The sequence below is a fragment of the Hemitrygon akajei genome, unplaced genomic scaffold, assembly GCF_048418815.1.
Source record: "Hemitrygon akajei unplaced genomic scaffold, sHemAka1.3 Scf000077, whole genome shotgun sequence".
NCBI lineage: Eukaryota > Metazoa > Chordata > Chondrichthyes > Myliobatiformes > Dasyatidae > Hemitrygon > Hemitrygon akajei.
In genome coordinates this window covers 1,722,455-1,743,956 of record NW_027331963.1, presented here as the reverse complement: position 1 = coordinate 1,743,956, position 21,502 = coordinate 1,722,455, and the positions used below count along the sequence as shown (strand labels likewise).

The 21,502-nt window shown below is 45.7% G+C and overlaps 1 protein-coding gene across 1 annotated transcript in view; it reads left to right on the top strand.

Moving 5' to 3' along the window:
- LOC140722432 (uncharacterized) overlaps positions 1-21,502 on the top strand; it is a 358,127-nt gene that overhangs the window by 125,366 nt on the left and 211,259 nt on the right. Inside the window, exon 6 of the mRNA XM_073037172.1 lies at positions 19,399-20,725. Coding sequence (XP_072893273.1) covers positions 19,399-20,725 — 1,327 coding nt within the window. The remainder of the gene's footprint in view (positions 1-19,398; positions 20,726-21,502) is intronic.

Below are 21,502 nucleotides of genomic sequence, written 5' to 3'. Positions count from 1 at the left end.
GTAAGGCTCATGCGGTACTCCGCTCCGGAACAATAGCATCGAATCGTTTAGAATCGTGCTGTCGTAATTTGGAGCAACTCCTGAAGAAACAGATGTTTTGAAATGCCTATATTATCTGTGATGTTTTATACACTAACGTGTAAAGTAGTTGAAAAGGTCAGCGAGCCAGGCAGAATATCTAAAGGCGATAATTTAACTTTCTGATTGGAATCCTTGATGCAGAGTGAAGGAAACATGGCTTGTATTGCAGAATTTAAAAGAAGCGAACCAAGTGGGGACTCATTGGGCGGCCGCCCAACGGGGAGTCTAGACGGAGATAAAGGCATGCTGACGGTGAAAATGAATTTGCTTTGAGAAATCTGCCGAGGTATCCAGGCTTTACACGTCAGTTGAAACCTGATGGTTGAAGATTTGGAATTATTTCCCCAGAGTGCCTAAGGTGTCCAGTTGACAACCGATCCACCCCTAACTCTGCACCTCTGTCAGTGCTGTGTACCCATCCCTTTCACCGAACATCCACGCGTGTGAGTCGTCTGCGATTCCAGATTTACACCTTTTAAAGCTCCAGAAATGAGCTGTCTGCAAAGTTTGCTTGATCTCAGTTTCCTGCTTATCTCTGCCCTGAGACTCGGGGAGCGGAGGGACAGCCATTCACTCATTCATTTCTTTCTCTTCCCTCAGTGAATTTAGTAGCGATTGCGATCCTGTCCCGGGGACAGTGCGGCCTCTCCACCTGCATCACTCGCTACCTGGTGGCCATGGCAACGGCGGATTTACTAATCGTCATATTTCGGGTTACCCTGTGGCGCGTCAGTTATTATTACTTCCCCGGGACTTTCCTGGACATCACCCCCGTGTGCAGTGTGATCTCTGTCCTGGGAGAGGCGGCCACTGACTCTTCTGTCTGGTTCACCGTCATGTTTACGTTTGATCGGTTTGTCGCCATCTGCTGCCAGAAGCGGAAAACAAAGTATTGTTCAGGGGAAACTGCGGCTGTGGTTCTCACAACAAGCGGTGTTCTGCTCTGTTTTAAAAATGTGCCCTACTTTTTTATATACCAGCCGGTGAGAGTGGTTGACAATATACCCTGGGACTGTATTCCAAAGGCTGGCTACTATACGGATCCCGTGTGGGTGGGATATAGCTGGTTTTCTACCGTCCTAACGCCATTACTCCCGTTCGTGTTAATACTACTGTTCAACGCTCTGACAGTCAGACACATTTTAGTGGCTAGTCGCGTCCGTAAGGGGCTGAGGGGTCAGAGCAAGGCGGAGAACCGCAGTGACCCGGAGATGGAGAGCAGGAGGAGGTCTGTGATCTTACTTCTCACCATCTCCGGAAGCTTCATCATCCTGTGGGCCGTGACAGTTGCCGAATTCCTTTATTACACGTTTTCCAGATTGAATCAAAATAATTACAACGATTCGGAATACATATTTGAACACACTGGAGACATGTTGCTGATATTAAGTTGTTGCACAAACACGTTTATTTATGGGGTGACTCAGTCCAAGTTCAGAGAGCAGTTCATCAGCGCAACGAAATTTCCGCTCATGGCGACTTTTAAATTAATTAATAAACAGAATATTTAAATTCTTGTCAGAGGCCGTCGTCGAGTTTTCCATCTTGACACTATGGAACTGGCGGTCATCGGAGAACGTGTCAGCCGGGAGAATAAAACTGGTTGAGATCCCGAGAGAGACACAACAGCAACGCACACAGCAGCACGCCCTATGACACCCGCAGCCTGTGAACTCCACCTCGTACCAATTCTTAAACTCATCCTAACTCTTATCTTTATTTTCCCCATACACCCGCTCTCCTCACCGCTCCACCCCTTTGAATAACTAATCCCGCACCCCAGCGTAAATACTCATCGCTCTGTTTAACCTACAAAGCCGTTGCATCTCGGTGACGGAACAACACAATTCAACTGGCGGAAATGCTGCCGTCACTATGGAGACCGGGCGGTATTCACTGAGCGGTCAGATCGGGCCTGTTCTCCGACTGCTCAGATTGAGCAGGCAGCGCCGGCAAAGAGAGTTCACTGATTGCGTCCTACATCGGCACTTTCTTCAATACCCTATCAGCAGACAACAGCGAGATCCTAACTTCAGCTGTCGAGCTTACTTGTGTTCAGTAAGAGGGAATGAACTTCGTGATGCGGTTACCAGTGCGGGGAATGATCCCCAATGTCGAACTAACCTCTGAAAAGTCAATTTCTTAAGGTGATGGCATGGCTTTATGAGGTGGGAGACTCTTCCTTATTTCCCTGGGTGTGTTTTAATCTGTATCGAAGCAGATTAATGAACACAATGCGGTAGAATCCACCAACGTGCAGCTGAGTGAGACTTTGGGCGAAGGGCCGAAGGTTATTTCAGATGGTCAAATAGCATGACATTAAACCTGAGATACAGTGGCATGCAAAAGTTGGGGCACCCCTGGTCAAATTTTCTGTAACTATGAATAGCTAAGCGAGTAAAAGATGACCTGATTTCCAAAAGGCAGAAAGTTAAAGATGACACATTTCTTTAATATTTTAAGCAAGATTACTTTTTTATTTCCATCTTTTACAGTTTCAACATAACAAAAAAAAAGGAAAAGGGCCCGAAGCAAACGTTTGGGCACCCTGAATGGTCAGTACTTAGTAACACCCCGTTTGACAAGTATCACAGCTTGAAAACGTATTTTGCAGCCTGCTAAGAGTCTTTCAATTCTTGTTTGGGGGATTTCCACCCTTTCCTCCTTGCAAAAGCCTTCTGCTTCTGTGAGATTCTTGGGCCGTCTTGCAGGAACTGCTCTCCTGAGGTCTATGCAGAAATTTCGATGATGCTTAGGTGGTGGGACTCTGAGGGCCATGGTAAAACCTTCTCTATCCCTTTCTTCCACGACCGATTCTCCTCTCCTGTCAGATACCTTCTCCAGATCTTTGCCTTTTCCACTCATCACCTCCCAGGCGATTATTCCGTGCCCCAAATGCAACCAATTGGATTCCCCCGTCACCTTCTAGTTTGCCCACCTCTCCATAGCCACCTTATTCTATCATCTTTCACCTTACCACCAGGGAAAGAGGCAGATGCTTTGAGGTACCTATATTGTTATTCGTTTGGATGGTTTAAGCAATAACGTGCAAAATATCTGAAAGTTCACAAGGTCCGGCAAAATATTTAAAGGCGAAAACTGAAACTTTCTGATAGCATCCACTGATGTAGTCTGAAGGAAATGAGTGGCTGCAGAATATAAAACAAACCGGACTGAGGTATGCAGACAGAGGAAATATACTTGCTTTCCGCATCATATCCAGGACATGGAGAGAGACCGAGAGGCCGGGTGTCCACTGTATGGGGAGAGTGTCGGAACATGGGTGACGGGAACGCGACAGTCCTCCACAAACACTGCTCCTCTTCCAGTACCGAGTACCGCACCCGTTCGCCCAGCATGCATCCGTGTGGGCGTCCCCGCCTCCCGCTTTACGCCTTTTAAACCTCCAAATATGAGTAGCATATTTGACCGTTCTGTATTTCCAGATTATCTGTGCCATGAGACCCGCGGAACGGCGAGACAGTAATTCATCATTCTTTTTGCTGTTCCCCCAGCGAATGTAGTGGCGATTGCGATCCTGTCCCGGGGAAAGTGCGGTCTATCCACCTGCACCACTCGCTACCTGGTGGCCATGGCAACGGCGGATCTACTAACTAGCATCTTTGAGGTCATAATGTGGCGGTTCAGTTATTATTACTTCCCCGGGACCTTCCTGGACATCACCACCGTATGCACTGTGATCTCTGTCCTGTCAAAAGCAGCCACAGACTGTTCTGTCTGTGTCACTGTCACTGTGTCACTGTCACTTTCACCTTTGATCGGTTTGTCGCCATCTGTTGTCAGAGGCGGAAAGCAAAGTATTACACCGGGAAATCTGCGGCTTTGGTTCTGTGGAAGACAAATAGTAAGACATTGTGACGAACGTTAAAGTGTTAATGACCTTCTTCTGGTATGTGAATTCAAAGTCTCTAATCACTTATCTGCGACTAATGTACACTATGCGACTGAAATGTGCTTTGCAGATGGGATGGGTAAATGACGATATCTGTGCTTCCTTATTCTAAGAATCATCACATGTCTGCGCTCGGGAAAGCCTGATATACTGTCCTGGGAACTAACGCTTAAGAAGATGTATAACCGCTCAAGGACAAGTAGTGCAACTTCGCTGTTCTGACGAGTTGTAGCTGAAGTACCCTTTTTCAGATTTAAGTGCCTCTTGTCACGTACGCCAGGGGTACAAATAAGAGTGTAATCTATTGTTGAGCAGAGTCTCAGAACTCCGCTTTAGGTGTCTGGGCTCTTCATGATATCTAATAATATAACCCCTTAGTCTGAAACAATTCTCTGATTCGGCCTGATCTATTCTGTCTGCTGCTCCTGAGATTTTATTCCACAACAGTTTGGAGACGAGGATGGAATCCTCAGTGTAGTCTCCTAGCTGAAAGGGGGAGGCTGGAAGAGCAGGATCCGAAAAACAAAACCCTAGGCGGAAAAGGAGAAGCAAGACAGGAAGGCGCCTTGCTAATTGGGAAGGATAATCAGTCTCCTAGCTGAAAGTGGGAGGCAGGTGTCCTGGGTCCTAGCTGAAAGGGGGACTGCAGCGGGTACTCGTAGGATACCAAGGTAGCTACCGATTTATTCCGTGGCCGAACTCAGAGACTTATGGAAAGACAGAGGAAGCAAGCCAGGGCACTCATTGTGCACATAGCGTGAATAAAGAGACTTCGTGCTGTCTTAACTGAAACTGAAATCCTAAACAGGAAAAATAGGAAGTGCGAGCAGTCGGTCGGCTGACGCGGATCCTGCTAATAGACCAAAGAGTTCTGGAGGTAAGACGAAGGCTTTGAACACTCAACTGCAGGTAGGAAAAGGACCGCCACAAAAGATTAAAAAGATAAGACGGCACCAGCTGGAAATAAGAAACCCCTAAGTCCCGCCTGGATCCCCGGCGGATATGGTAATCAGAGAGACCGGAGATGATCCTCATGCGGTTACATTCGGTAGTGATTTGCATGAATGGTCACATGGGCATTGGCCGTATGGGGGAAATTTTAATTTGAGACTAATCCAGTTCTGGGAGGACGCCACCCTAAATGGGGACGGCGACCCAAATTGCGATGCTGATTAGATGTTAAGACGATTTAAACGATTGAAGGAGGTGGTCAAAACGACACCAACCTCCAAAGAAAAGGAGATTAAAAGGGATGAAAAGAAACCTGCCTCTGGACTTTATCCACAACTCCCCGTACCGGCCAGTGCCCCACTGGTACCCAATCGTGAAATAGACGATTTAATAACGACGACGACCGCCTTGGGACGACCCGCACCCACTCCTTACAGCCCCCATGCCAGAGATTCAGGCACCTGACACCCCCAGGGCAGCAGCCATCACTGTAACGAGAGAAGGGTCTCAGGAAAGAGGAATTGAAGCTCAGGGAGCTGAAGGAAGTGTCAGCAGTACCAGAGGGGGAAAAACGCCAGGAAAAGCACAAGAAAAAAGAGGCAGGGAAAGAGAAAAACAGAATGGAGGATAAACTTTTAACAGACACCTTCATTGTATCTAAAAAGGCCCCGCTTCCCCTGCTGGGTCCACAGACCATTTATAAATTAGGGGAAACACTGCACTGTACAGCTGAAGGTATATACACGGAGCTTCCTCAAATTGGGATCCCTGAAATGCTAAAATTAATGAACGGGCGAGAAAAGGACAGTTTAGGACCCATACTCTACTGCCGGCAGCTGGATAGCAATCTCTATGCTTGTCAGGTTCGGAGACTGTCTGACACATTGATAGGACGGGCCAACCGCTACATGTAAAATCCGCAATACTTGATGAACAGCAGCCGAGAAAAGAAGCAGCTGCGTTGCACGGTCTATTACGCTTTACAAACTGTCCCGCACTGTGATCAGCCTGTGCACCCTTATGTAAACGGTAAAGGTGAAGGCAACAGCGTGTGTGTATGTTGGTCCCGACGGATTAAGGCTCCTGATAGTTTTAGTGGAAGATTAGGAAAAAAAGATTCGGACCTCAATGTCTCATTTGACAGTGGCCATAAAGCCAGCAGCAAAGTCTAAAGATATCGGGAGGATGATAAAACGATTGGCGAGAAAAAAAAAACCCAATGCTGTCTAACAACTCTGCCGGTGCTGGGATAAGAAGCCCGAATAGAATTCTTTAGCGAAAAGGAGGGGAGAAATATCTTAAAGTCCGAGAGCTGGGAAACATCCTTTGAAAAGCAACCACCACCAGCAGAAGACCCTGTACTTCCCCCTAGAGCCTTAGCGCGGGAACAGGGAACATGGGGGCACAACATAAAAATCATGTGGGAATGGCCCAAACAGCTCCGGAACTTTTGGCGAGAAGAGGGCACAGGGTGGCTGTGGAGAAAATGCAGTTTTGCCAGGAGACTGCCCAGTACCTTGGATTCCTGCTCAGTAAAGGTTGGCGAAGTTTGCGAAGGGATCGAATAAAAGCAATAAAGAAGATTCCCAGCCCCCAAATCAAAAAATGACTTTCTTTCTTTCCTGAGCATAGTAAGGCACAGTCGACAGTGGATTCCCGAATACCGGGAGAGGGATGCAGTAGTGCGTTCTGCTGCATTGAATGATCTTTATTGTCATTATACATAGGTACAATGAAACTCTGGCTTCCTCTCAAACAATTAAATAAAGCCGTAGATAAAAACAAGACAGTAATAGAAAAGAATAAATAAATAGATAAGTAGATAAGAAAATAAGTTCCAGCAGCACCAGAATATCACAGTAATGCACAAAGTGCCGTTAGTGCGAGTATTTGAGTCCTTGTGCGTGCTCACAGTTTCAGTCATTGTTCTGTGGGAGTGGTGTGATGGAGGCCACGGCTTTGGGGTAGAAGCTGTTCCTCAACCTATTTGTTCTGGCTTTTAGTGTCCTGAACCTTTTGCTGGACGGCAGCGGGTCAAACATGGAATGACCGGGGTGTGTGGTGTCTCCGGTTATGCTGATTGCTTTCCTCCTGAGCCTGCTGGAATAGATGGTGTCCAGTCCTGGGATCTCCATCCTGACAATTCGCTGGGCCGCCTTCACCACGCGATGCAGGTTTTGTGGCTTAGCGGCTGTGCAGCTGGCATACCACACTGTGGCGCTGTTGGCCAGGATGGTTTCAATTGTGCTTCTGTCGAAGTTAAGCAATAACTTTTGTGGGGGGTGGGGGTACATTGAAAACGGATCCCCTCATTGTGGAATGGCCACCCGAAAGGGAGAAAGCCTACCATGACCTCAATGTAATAATGGTAGAAAAATCTATTCCTTTTGCATTGCATCGCCCGTGTACTGTGATAGTACTTCATGCTGCAATGCTATAGTTGAATTCAGCTGCTACTCAGCATTTTACCACGGTTAGAAGGACAGGTTATGAGTTGATTCTTCTCTCTCGATGCAACTGAACGTACAAATGATCTCCGGCTATTAATCCAGCTACTTTTGTTATATCACCATCTGCCCAGCAGGATGGGGATGACCATGACTCTCTGTTCGCAGTAGAAGCCACGACTACTCCCCCACCAGATCGGAGAAGCGACCCTATTGATAATCCTGATTTAATTATTTTCACAGACGGCCCTTTGCACCGCCCAAGAGTTGATCTGTTGCTGGCAGGGTATGCTGTAGTAACTCCCCACGAGGTTGCAGAAGCTTACGCCTTGACAATAGGAACATCAGCGCAGGCGGCAGATCTCTATGCCGTTACCCGAGCTTGCTTGCGTTTTGGCCTAAGGAAAAGCTGCCAATGTTTGTTCCGACTCATGTTATGCGTTTGGGAAGCACATGACTTTGGACAATTGTGGAAAAATAAAGCATTCATCACCTCCTCAGGGAAAGCGATTCAACACGCCTCCTTCGTCCTGAACCTCTTAGAATCTATAGAGTTGCCAGAGACTTTAGTGATAATTAAGTGCGAGACACACACCTCAGCCGAGAATGAGGTCTCCAAGAGAAATGCAGACACGGTAGCAAAACAGGTGGCCCTTCAGGGACAACCTGTGCTATAGACCCCTCGGGTTGGATTGGGAGGGAAGGAGATCCCTGTGTGTACCGACGTCAAGCAGTTGCAGGAAGCCCAAAATCTTGCCTCACAGCAAGAGAAATGTGCCTGAAGCCAGTCTGCATGTTACCGGAATACCGGGCTGTGGCGTCAGCCAGACGGCCGAGTATTGTGCCCGCATGGTTTATTTTTGCCCCCGGCTCGCCTGGCGCATGGCCAGAGGAGGGATGCAGCATGTCATCACTTAACAATGGTACGCCCCTGCAAATTGACTTGTACATATGCCTGCTGAAAGGAGGTTTAAGTATATACTGCTAATAGTAGACGTGTTTTTCAGATGGGCGGAGGCCGATCCAACTAGGAGGAATGATGTAAGAACTGCGGTGAACATATTGATGAAAAAGAAATATACCTAGGTTTGGAATTTCCCCAGGGATAAATAGCGACAGGGGAACCCATTTTACAAATAAACTAGTACAGGGACTGAAGAAAGCCTTGGGGTTCCAGTAGAAATTGCGGATCCCCTACCAGCCTCAGTCCTCAGGTATGGTGGATGCAGCAAACGGGGAAATAAAAGCGGCTTTGACAAAAGCTTGTCAGAAAAACGGTCTCGGATGGCCAGAGGCAGTGCCCTTAGTAATGGACACTCTGCAAAATCAGAAGAACAGAAATACAGGACTTGCCCCTCATGAAATTGTGATGGGGCGGCCTATGACAACAGGACCTCCCATGACCCCAGAGATGGTAGCGCTAATACGATGTGATGAGAAGACACTGAAATACGCACAGACATTGTGTCAGGAGGCAGGGAAATTGTATGAGAGGGTCCGGCAAGCCCAGGCACCTTTAACTGAAGGTAACATCCCGCGTTAATCCGGCAGATGGGATATATGTGAGATCAATGATTAAAGATTCTTTATCTCCCGGGTGGAAAAGCCACCTCCTAGTGCTGCTGACGACCCGTACAGCCGTTAAGATGAAGGAAAAAAACCTGATTAAACACATACCAGCAGGTGCAAGGACGAAATAAAACACTGAACGAGTGACATCTTCCCCGGGAGAGAGAGGAACGGTGCTGAGAACAAAGAACCAAGTGTTAATGGGAGACTGGAACATAAATCTATTCTCATCAGCACCTCATGTTATATACATAGTGACTGGTTATTAACAAAATATATACTCAGCAGAGGACTAACGTGAAAGAAGTAGGGGTAATGGGGGTGGGATTGATTGATTATCTAACAGCGTCGAAGGGCAAATACAAAGAAAAAGGAAAGTGGAGAGGAAGTACTAGCCTGGGAAGGAGGGGTCTGTGCGTTAGTAGGGAAAGAATGTTGCACCTACATACCCGATGCTTCAGAAAATATGACCCACGTGTTAGAACATATGACCCAGCTGCGAGATGGAATGCACAGACTGAACTCTCAAGCCCCTCCAGTAGGCTGGGATTTCTTTAAGTGGGTTAAATCACTGTTAGGAGAAGGAATATTTTCCTGGCTACAGCCCTCTTTTATGGCCTCATTGCCCTAGTAACGAAATCGTGGGAAATAATAGAGGGATGGTTTTCTGGCTGGGGAAGCTGGATAACGCACGGAACAATTACAGTGGCGATGATATGTGATTTAGGGTGTTGTGTATGTGGAGCATTGCGATTGTGCTATTATCGATTAATGAAAAGAGCCTTGTCTGTCTCTGAAGGTGTCCCTATGGTACCTCAAATGATGAACGACACAGCCAGCAAGGAGCACTGGTGGGGTGAAGAGGTGTACCCAGGGAAGGAGAGACCATTTCCCCGTGGATATTAACCCCATTATGAGAAGGAGGTATTTTTTTCTCAGAAGGCACCCCCCGCTATGTCTCCCCTCACAGTCCTCAGCAGCCCTGTGTCCACCGTGGAGAACTTCAGGTTCCTGGGAACCACCATCTCTCAGGATCTGAAGTGGGAGCAGAACATCAGCTCCATCCTGAAGAAGGCCCAGCAGCGGATGTATTTCCTGCGGCTCTTGAGGAAATACGGTCTGCCTCAGGAATTGCTGCTGCAGTTCTACACTGCAGTCATTGAGTCTGTCCAGTGCACCTCCATCATTGTGTGGTTTGGAGCCGCCACCAAGCAGAATAGAACCAGACTACAGCGCACAGTGAGGACCGCCGAGCGCATTATTGGAGCCTCTCTGCCCTCTATTGTGGACCTGTACTCTTCCAGGTTGAAGAAGAGGGCGGGGAACATCATAAAGGAATCCTCCCATCCTGCGCACGGACTGTTTGATCTGCTTCCGTCTGGTAGGCGCTTCAGATCCCTCCAGACTAAGACTAATAAGCACTGGAGAAGTTTTTTCCCTACTGCGGTCACTTTGCTGAACAGTTAACTGCCGGTTAACTATCGGCTAACTATTACTTGGATTGCACTATGTATGAATAATCTATATTTTCATTTATATTTATCTTTATTATTGTTATGAGCAGAGAGACAACATCTGCCGGAAGTAAATTCCTTGTATGTACATAGGTACTTGGCGATTAAGTCTGATTCTGATTCTGATTCTGATTATCTGAGTTGAAATGTTGTCCTTCACCCACTGACTTGCTTTGTAAACGTTTAGCAGTGTAGGAAAGTCAAAGGATTTGTGTATGGGAATCACAAACACAACAGCACGTTAGTTCCGCTGTATCTGTCAGTTCACCAGCGCTTGAATGCCGCCGATCCTTGAATGTGGAGCCGGAGACGCTGGAGAAGACAGCCCCCTACTTGCTACAAGGAGAGCCCGAACACGTGTCCATGTCAGTGATCTGATTGGATACATCGCCATGACGTTGATAGCAGTGAGATGTCATTCACTGGCTCTCATTTTGGAAGGGATTCAGTCGACCATCGCAGATACCCCAACAGATTCGCACTGGGAAGCGGCCGTTCACCTGCTCCGTGTGTGCGAAGAGACTCATTCAGTTAACCCACCTTGCGATGCTCCGGTGAGTTCACAATAAATAGAGGCCACATTTCTGTCCGGAGTGAGCAAAGAGTTTTACTCAATCATCCCAGCTGTTGCAACACCAGCAACTTCACATCAGGGAGGAAGTTCACATCAGCTCCGTGTTAAATGTTTAACCATCACGGTGACTGAAGGCAGCTGCAGGTTCATGAGGGACTGTTACTGTTAGATTCTGCCGTTCTTGCGGCTGCTCATCGCACCCGGGACTGAACCCTAGTCACTGAGCATTGGAGGAGTCTGTTCTGCTGATGTTAGCCTTAAACTGGACTGGTGTTTAATATTTTGGATCTGTGAAAGATAAATCAGTTCTGTGTCAAATCCCGTGTCTCAGGTGCTTACTGTCTCTACCACACTCACAATGTACACTGGAAAGGCCACTCGGCCCATCTGGTCCCTGCCCATTTTTATTTTTCATATCAGTATATCAAAATCTATCCCTGCCGTTCCCCTCTCACTCTCCCTGTGACGACCGGTTGAAACTAGTCACCACTCCGTGGGATATGAGATCTCCCTTGAATTTCATAGAATCATAGAAATCTACAACACATTACAGACGCCAGGACATTAAACTGTGAACAACTGTGGTCAGGGACTGATCTCTGGGGTACTCCAAACGCTACCTCCTTCGGGTGTGAAAACGACCCACTCATCCAGCCACACGCTACCGGCCGTTTATCGATCTCCAACGAAAAAGCCTAATCACAACATTGGCCCACAATGTTGTGCCGACCATGTAACTTACTCTAGAAACTGCTTAGAATTACCCTACCGCATAGCCACCTATTTTCCTAAGCTCCATGTACCTATCTAAGAGTCTCTTAAAAGACTCTATTGTATCCGCCTCTACCACTGTCGCTGGCAGAGCATTCCATACACACACCACTCTTTGTTTAAAAAACTGAGCTCTGACATCTCCTCTGTACCTACTTCCAAGCAGCTTAAACCTATTCCCCCTCGTGTTAGCCGTTTCTGCCCTGGGAAAAAGCCTCTGGCTATCCACACGACCACTGCCTCTCATCATCTTATACACCTGCATGAATTCCCTGCATGATTTTCTCCGGGCTGAATAAGACGATGAGCTCACTGTGGTTGTGACGTTCTTCAGGGCTCCGGACGAAGTTGGTTAAACTCCTTCTTCCCCGCTCTTTTCAACGTTTTAGGTCACTCTCACTAATTTCAAAGGTCTTTGCCTCAGACAGCTGGGTTGTTGGAATTGTTACGTACCAGCAGCAGTAGATCACTAATGGAGTCTGGTTTCGATGTTAAAACCACTCTCTTCATTAGTATCTGCTACAAGTATAAAAACTTAAACAAAATAAACAGAAGTTAACAGTGTTGTGCGTATATATAGCTCCCAAACTATCAAGCTTGGGAAACATTGCTTAAAGTCTGCAGATGGTAAAGTGGAAAAGTTCAGTAATCCACGGAATAAATGAGTGAGAGGAGAGATTTGTAAATCCACACGAACATGTAGAGAGAAGGCAATTACGAAGAATTCCACACACATTCCACGCAAAGTAAACGAAATAACTGTCGCCGAAGATCTTATCCGTCGATTCGTTCCGAAATCCACTTAGAAATATCGCCAGATGACAGTGACAGGAATATCGTCTTCAGGTGGTTACCACAGAACACCCCGATTCCAGGTAAGGGGCAACAAAAGTGATACCACAGGACACTCCAACAAATCCACACATACCGATTATACGAAGTGACATTCAAACATCCGTTGTGCACTGCGTGCCGATGATCAACCCAATCTTTTGGGCATCGCAGTGACAAGCTGAAGTCTCTCTCACTCTCTCTCTCTCTCTCTCTCTCTCTCTCTCTCTCTCTCTCTCTCTCTCTCTCTCTCTCTCTCTCTCTCTCTCTCTCTCTCTTCCTCTCCCTCTCCCTCCCCTCCCTCTCTCCCCCCCTCTGTCTCTGCTGCAGGGCGTGTGTGACGTCACAGCCCCGCCTCACTCAGACACTTAAAACGACACTCACTGTAAGTGAACCTGCGGTCTTGTAACAGAATGCGCCTCTAAAGTCTGACAGCAGACTAGCGAGTGAAACTTCGGTGGTGCAGAATCAGAAACCAAAGTGTTGCCAGCCTGAGTCAGGCTTTGGGGCTCCAGAGAAAGATGGGGTCTAGAGTTTACCAGGAGGAAGAGGAGGAAGAAACAGACCAGCAGGATATGGCTACAAAAGGAAGATCAAAAAAATTTGGAAACTGGTTGACCCCCCAAAAAATGGTTATTTTCTGCAAAATGCTGGTGGCAATCAAAAGATCAGGCAACAATTGTGGAGAGGAATAAATAAACAAGGTTTAGACCGAGCCCCTTCAGCATGCCTAGACTGTGTACTCCGCCGCTTAGTTGCTGCCTGAACTGCAGAGTTCCTCCAGCGTTTTGTGTGTGTGCGTCTCTGTATTTCCAGCAACTGCAGAATCTCCTGTGTTTTATATCTGCATTTTACTTTGGCATTAGATACACGTTGATATTCAGTATATTGTTTATGTGAGCCGCTTCCTGCGTTAAAAGAGCTGCAGATTTTTTCTATACACCCGAAAAAAAAGAGATATGGACATTGATCCGGTGCTTCAAGAAAAGTTTAATGGCACCGTTATTACCCATAAGGCCCTGCGGTAATAAATTTTATCAGGCGCTGAAGCACAGATGAACTGCGCAGGCGTCGGGCTGACGACGTCACCGAGTCTCACGCATGCGCACAGTACACAAGGCCTTGAAAATGTCTGTTGCAGGTAAGAGCAATTCTCCGTATTTTTATCTTAAACACCGACTTCGGGATAATTCTTCTGAATTTCGGACACCGTGGCCAGCAATCCCGGGACAGTCCTGCCCTCTTCCCTCTCTCTCAGCCCCACGATCCGTACACGGACCCCGGGGAGCTTCCGGCTGATGAGGGAATGGGAACCGATGGATCTCTAAGACAGAGCTGAGCTCCAGCTATCGAAACGCAAGGATTAGCAACTGGGAGAAAGGGAACAAAACTTATTAATCACCCATCTGTGGACACTTTCTGGAGGTCCAAGATTCGTATGTTACACGACCGCTGGACTAAGTGTGTAAATGTAGGAGGGGACTATGTTGAAAAATAGATGTGCTAGATTTTCTAATATTGACTCCTTCTACCTGAGGCCACAAACTTATCTATCACCCCTTTTTTATATATAGGGAAAAGCAGTATAACATTAGATGATCATCACCATAAGATGAAAGTTTAAATCTTAGCCTTTGTTTTAAATTAATATTTAGTCTTTCCTGTGATTTGAAAATAGGAATCTGGGCTAAATTACCAGACATAAAGTATGGTGTGGTACAGTGCTAGCATTGTAGATTAGCAAGGATTCTACTTTGGGTTGGACTTCCAGAGCACACTTACTGGATATCCACAGGACAGTACTGGCAAAGACTAAGACAGTACATTCAAATAGAATTGGAAAGGAAATGATAGTGAATTTTTGCAGTGATGCAGGGCAAGAGAAAAGGATTGGAGTTCAGAGGATAGTTCTGATTGATGATTTCCTTTCATGCCAACAATAATTTTATAATAATTATTCTGTGATTCTGTGTGAAGCTTTCCCTGGTCATTTGCCACCTCTTCTTGTGATTCTGCTGCTAAATGTGAAGACATGGAGAAGTGAGTTTATAATTATGCCATCGAACTGGTTGTAAGAATGGACCACACCTATTGGTCCTCATTTGCTTTATTCAGAGCCTTGTCAATAGCATGAATAACTGAATAAACATTTCATTAGAATGGGGTAGATTAAACTGAATACATAGGATCTTTAAATTATACCCCTTCCCACTTATTATTTTCGCTGGAAAAGAGATGTTGAAATTCTACGTAATCCTGACTAAAGTGTAATATGGTTTGAAAAAAACTCAAGGTCAAATAGGTGTGAAACATTTGTAGAGCATTTTATAGGAAGGGACATTAAAGACATTCATCATTCATGCTGATTTTTCCTTCCAGCACTGCCGCAAATACACGAACCACCCCACTTCCCTTCAAATCTACTCCATGCTGTGCCTGATGAGCCAGCCAAGATTAGCAGTTCACCATCTGTGGGAAAAATTGAGTACAAATACCAAATAAGGTTGGGATGTGTACATTCGTCTCCCAATTTATGATGTAGGAGCTGTTAGCTAGTGAACTTACAAGTTTGCTTCAGGGAGTTAAGCAACTTAATTTTAAACAATAGCATGAATTGATAAATGTTACCAATTTTAAATAGCAAAAAGTTTATAGTTTTTTTCCTGGGAAAAAATAAAAGGGGGAAAAAGAAGACTTTTGGTCTGAAGTTTGAATAGTGTTATGATGTGGCTGCTTTTTTCAAAAGAAAAGAACAAAAAATATAGTTATCTAAATGCAGAAAGGTTAATCCTACATTCAATGTGAATTACGATTAAGAGATCCAAGATAATGTTAATAAAATAATGAAAATCCAATTAATTGTTTAAATCTACATTATACATTCAAAAATGCATTTTAGGTAGCTCAACACCTCATGCAGGTCAGTCAGGTATCTCTGCTCCCTTTAAACTTGCACGTTTCTGTTTTCCAGATGCCTTTGAAACTTATTTTGACCTATTTTCTGAGCTTCTTTTAAACTTGCAGGTTATGTGGAATGCATCATTCTGTAATGTGATGTCTAAAAACAGTGATTTGGAAGTGCGGTATGATGTACTAATATGAGAACATCTAATAATACAGAAAATCTGCTAGTCCGACACCCAGGACCCAATCATGGCAGGTTAACTAAGTTTTACTGTGGTTAGTCACATGTTTGGAGGGCTGTCGCCTGAAAGTAATGATCATTAATCACCATCAATGTTACATAGTTCACACTAAAAATAAAAGCACAAGGGAGAAACCAGCCTCTGCAGCACATTTTTTTTTAGAGCGCTCAGTGGTTCATTTGAAATCAGGTCCAGAATTTACCTGCACTTCTGATGGGAAAACTGTTGGATGTGTTTCTGACAAACATACACCCAAAAAATGTTATGAGTCAATGCACAAAGTTGGCTTAGGCTTCTCATTTCAGCCACAGTGGTGTCCTCCTGCCTTTCCAATGTTTCCACTTCTTTGGGATGTGTCTATCACTCAGCTCCCGAGTTGCTCCCAGAAACTCCAGCCATTGCTGCTCCGTTGTCACTCCTACCTTTTCCCTTCCAAACAAGTTTGGCCAGCTTCTCTGTCACAGAAACATGGAGGAGTTCAGTGGAGAAACAGGCTATTTGGCCCATATAGTCGATGCCGAAAAAACCATTTAAGCTCTCTAATGCAACTACCTGCACCGGGATCATCACCCTACATACCCCTACCATCCAGGTACCTGTCAAACTTCTCTTAATGGTGAAATCGAGCTCATATTCACCACTTGTGCTGACATCTCATTCTACACTCTCACAACCATTTCAGCAAAGAACTTTTCCAAATGATCCCATTAAATTTTCACCTTCCCCACTTACCATGACCTCTGGTTGTCGTCCCACCCAACCTCAGTGGAAAAAGCTGCTTGCATTTACCCTATCTATACCCTCATAATTTTGTTTACTTCTAACAAATCCTCAAAGCAATGTACAATTTCCTTGTTTATGCTTAGAGCCTTTTTTAGGTGTATAAGATGATGAGGGGCATTGAGTGTGTGGATAGCCAGAGGATTTTTTCCCAGCGTTAAAATGGCTAACAGGAGGAGGCATAGATTTAAGGTGCTTGGAAATTTATGCCGAGGGGATGTCAGGGGTAGGTTTTTTACACAGAGAGTGTTGGATGTGTCGAATGCACTGCCAGCAGCGGTTGTCGAGGCGGATACAACAGGGACTTTTAACACTCTCTTAGATAGTTACATGGAGCTCAGAAAAATAGAGGGCTATGCGCTAGGGAAACTCCAGGCAGTTTCTAGAGTAAGTTACATAGTCGGCACAGCACTGTGGGCTAAAGGGTCTGTAATGTGCTATAGATTTTTATGATTCTATGACATTCAAGGGAAATCTCCAAACCCACAGAGTGGTGACTAGTAGTGAATAGTGGGAAAGTTACTGGAATGTATGTGCAGGAACCGGAAATATAAGTATTTGGATAGATGTGGACTGATTAAGTATAGGCAGCATGGCTTTGTGCATGATAGGCCATGTCTAACCAATCTTATAGAGTCTCTCGATGAAGTTATCAGGGAAGTGGATGAATGCAAGGCAGTGGATGTTGTCTACATGGACTTTAGCAAGGCACTTGACAAAGTCTCATATGGGAGGTTGGTCAAGAAGGTTCAGACATTCAGCATTCAAGATTAGACAGTAAATTGGATGAGACACTGTCTTTGGGAGAAGCCAGAGTGTGGTAGCAGATGGTTGCCTCTCTGACTGGAGGCCTGTGACTAGTGGTTGCCACAGGGATCAGTGCTGGATCTGTTGTTGTTTGTCATCTATATCAGGAATCTGGATGATAGTGTGGTTAACTGGAATAGCAGATTTATGACCACCAAGACTGGTAGGTGTAGTGGACAGTGAGGAACACTATCATGGCTTGCAGTGTGACCTGGAGCCCCTGGGAAAAATGGTTTGAGAAATGGAAAATGGAATTTAATGCAGACAAGTGTGAGTTGTTGCACTTTGGTATGACCTACCAAGGGAGGTCTTTCACAGTGACTGGTCGGGCACGGAGGAGTGTTGTAGAAGAAAGGGACCTGGGAATACAAGTCCTTAATTCACTGAATGTGGTATCACAGGTAGATAGGGATGGAAAAAAAGATTTTAGCCCATTGGCTTTCATGAGCCAAATACTGACAATAGATGGATATTATGTTGACTTGTAAAAGAGGCCTAATTTGGAGTATTGTGTGATGCTTTGGTCACCTACCTACAGGAAAGATTTAAAAGAGATTCAGAGATTTCAGAGAAAATTCACAAGGATGTTGCCAAGTTTGGAGGACTTGGGTTATAAGGAAAGATTGAACAGGTCAGGACTTTATTCATTGGAATGTAGCAGATTGAGGGGAGATTTGATTGTGGTAGAGGGGCATAGATAGTGTAAATGCAAGCTGGCTTTCTCCACTGAGATGGGGTTGGGACTTCAACCAGTGGCCAGGGGTTAAGGGTGAAAGGTGAAATGTTAAGGGGAACATGAGGAGAAACTTCTTCACACAGATGGTCATCTAGGTTTGGAATGAGCTGCCATCCCGAGTGGTGCATGCGAGCTCAATTTCAACATTTAAGAGGTCCGTGTAGGTACCTGGATGGTAGGGGTGTTGGAGTGGCAGTTTAAATAGTTCAGCACAAGACTAGGTGGCCCAAAGGGCCTGTTTCTGTGTTGTACTTTTCTACAAGAACCTGAAATATTACAAAAAATCACTCTAACCCCTTTTAACAGCTGTGCGGACCAACCATTCATCTCAGCAGGAATTTTTTTATATGGTGTTAAAACTGTAGCACTTTCAGTTAATAATACATAAAAGAAAATCCCAGATGCACATCCACAAAGACAATTTGCGTGAGACTGTTTCAGTTACTGTGGGGCCAGGCACCCATGCAGCTCAGCAGGAACAGGGAATAATACCAATGGAGAGAGTCAAACTGAGCCAGGTCACAGATTGGAGACGGCAGAAATGCCCCATTCTTATAGAGACAGGAAGAGCATCAGAGAATTGATGGTCATTCCAGATACCAGTACTCTGCCCAGTCAGGAGATGATTTCTCTGTCCAACTTTCGTTGAACCTCACTGTAACAGTATGATACCAGATCAAACTTTGGCAACTAAAGTAATCTCATCTGAAATGTTGTCCTACACCCATTGATGGATTTTGTAAATCTTTTCACAGGATAAAAATGAGAAGGAATTTGTCGCCGGGAATCTCAAACACAGCACGCCAGTTTTGCTGTCCCTGTCTGGATATTTAAGAAGTGGAGCAAGGGATTCAATCGACCATCCTTCCTGCTCAGACTGTGGAGAGGGATTCAATTGGTCATTTGACCAAATAGCAAGCCTGTCATTTTACACAGGAGAAAGGCTGTTCACCTGCTCAGACAGTGGGAATGGATTCACTCGGTTATCACGATTGAAGGTACATCAACAAGTTCACACTGGGCAAGGCCATTCATCTGTTCTGTGTGTGAGAAGGGGTTCAGTCGGTCTTCCCACCTGTGGACACACCAGTCAGTTCACACCGGGCAGAGGCTGGTCATCTGTTGAATTTCTGAGAAAGGATTCACTCAGTCATTTGACCTAATGGCTCACCAGCGAGTTCACACTGGGGAGAAGCCATTCACCTGTTCAGTCTGTGGGAAGAGATTCACTCATTTATCCCAACTACAGAATCACCAGCGAGTTCACACTGGGGAGAGGCCGTTCACCTGCTCAGTCTGTGGGAAGGGATTCACTCAGTCATCCAACCTACTGGTACATCTGCGAGTTCACACTGGGGAGAAGCCGTTCACTTGCTCAGAATGTGGGAAAGGATTCAGTGACTTATCCAGCCTACTAAGACATCAGCGACTTCACACTGGGGAGAAGCCGTTCATCTGCTCAGAATGTGGGAAAGGATTCACTCAGTCATCCCAACTACTGAGACATCAGCGAGTTCACACTGGGGAAAAGCCGTTCACCTGCTCAGAATGTGGGAAAGGATTTACTGATTCATCCACCCTACAGAGTCATCAGCGAGTTCACACTGGGGAGAAGCCATTCACCTGTTCAGAATGTGGGAAGGGATTTACTCAGTTATCCCAAGTACAGTGTCATCTGCGAGTTCACACTGGGGAGAGGCCATTCATCTGCTCAGACTGTGGGAAGGGATTCACTCGGTTATCCACCCTACAGAGACATCAGCGAGTTCACACTGGGGAGAAGCCGTTCATCTGCTCAGAATGTGGGAAGGGATTCACTCAGTCATCCCACCTACAGAGTCATCAGCGAGTTCACACTGGGGAGAAGCCATTCACCTGCTCAGTCTGTGGGAAGGGATTCACTGAGTCATCCCAACTACAGAGTCATCAGCGAGTTCACACTGGGGAGAAGCCGTTCACCTGTTCAGAATGTGGGAAGAGATTTACTCAGTCATCACAACTACAGTGTCATCATCGAGTTCACACTGGGGAGAGGCCGTTCACCTGCTCAGTCTGTGGGGAGAGATTCACTCATTCATCCAGCCTACAGAGACACCAGCGAGCTCACACTGGGGAGAAGCCTTTCATCTGCTCAGAATGTGGGAAGAGATTCACTGAGTCATGCCAACTACTGAGTCATCAGCGAGTTCACACTGGGGAGAAGCCGTTCACCTGCTCATTCTGTGGGAAGAGATTCACTGATCCATCCACCCTACAGAAACACCAGCGAGTTCACACTGGGGAGAAGCCATTCACCTGTTCAGAATGTGGGAAGAGATTTACTCAGTCATCCCAACTACAGAGACATCAGCGAGTTCACAATGGGGAGAGGCCATTCACCTGCTCAGAATGTGGGAAGGGATTTACTCAATCTTCCACTCTACTGAGACATGAGCGTGTTCACACCGGTGAGAAGTTGTTCAATTGCACAGAATGTGGGAAACGGTTCACTCTGTCATCCCACCTTCTGGAACACCAGCGAGTTCACACTGGAGAGAGGCCATTCACCTGCTCAGAATGTGGGAAGAGATTCACTCTCTCTTCCACACTACAGAGACATCAGCGAGTTCACACTGCAGAGGAGCCATTTACCTGCTGAGAATTGTGAGAAAGGATTCACTCAGTCGTCCCAACTACTGGCACACCAGTCAGTTGTTATGAATCCCTAGGTTTTGTTTGCTGTGGACTCATTTTAAGAGAGAGAGATTAAGAAAGTGAATCAGTCTGACTTGCAGCTTGTTTACATCACTCCCAGCTTGTTTATTTTTAACTGAGGACACAGACACTCAGAGTCAGACGGAGATGAGTGAGGAAAAATGGAAGGATCGAAACAAGGGAAATAGGTGCCAAGGGTCACTGTTTGGAATTTTCCTATGCCCACGAGTGTGGGTTAATTATCGATTCAGCGTACATCGAATGTGTGGTTGTCACCTTGTTTAATCGATAGGAGTGGATCTGATTTGGGGTATCCTGTGAAGACCACTGATGTGTTAACCCTTGCCTGGGTGTGGTGTGGTAATTCATTTGAAGACGATACACCTTGTGACAAGTCACTTTGGGTGATAATTAGTATGTGGATTTGGAAGGATGACAGATAAAATCTACAGTGACTGTTCTCTTGTTTTAACACCATGGAACATGTGGAATTCGACATAATTGCCTTCCCTTGACATTTACCCTGGATTACAAATATCTCTCTCATCACTTATTCTGTGGTTGAACTGAAGTTTCATAATTTACCATCTCAAGACTCCAAGCCTTGTTTCCCCCGAGCTCAATAGTTTTGGATTTATATTTACACACATACATACACATAACACTGTTAACTTTTGTTTATCTTGCT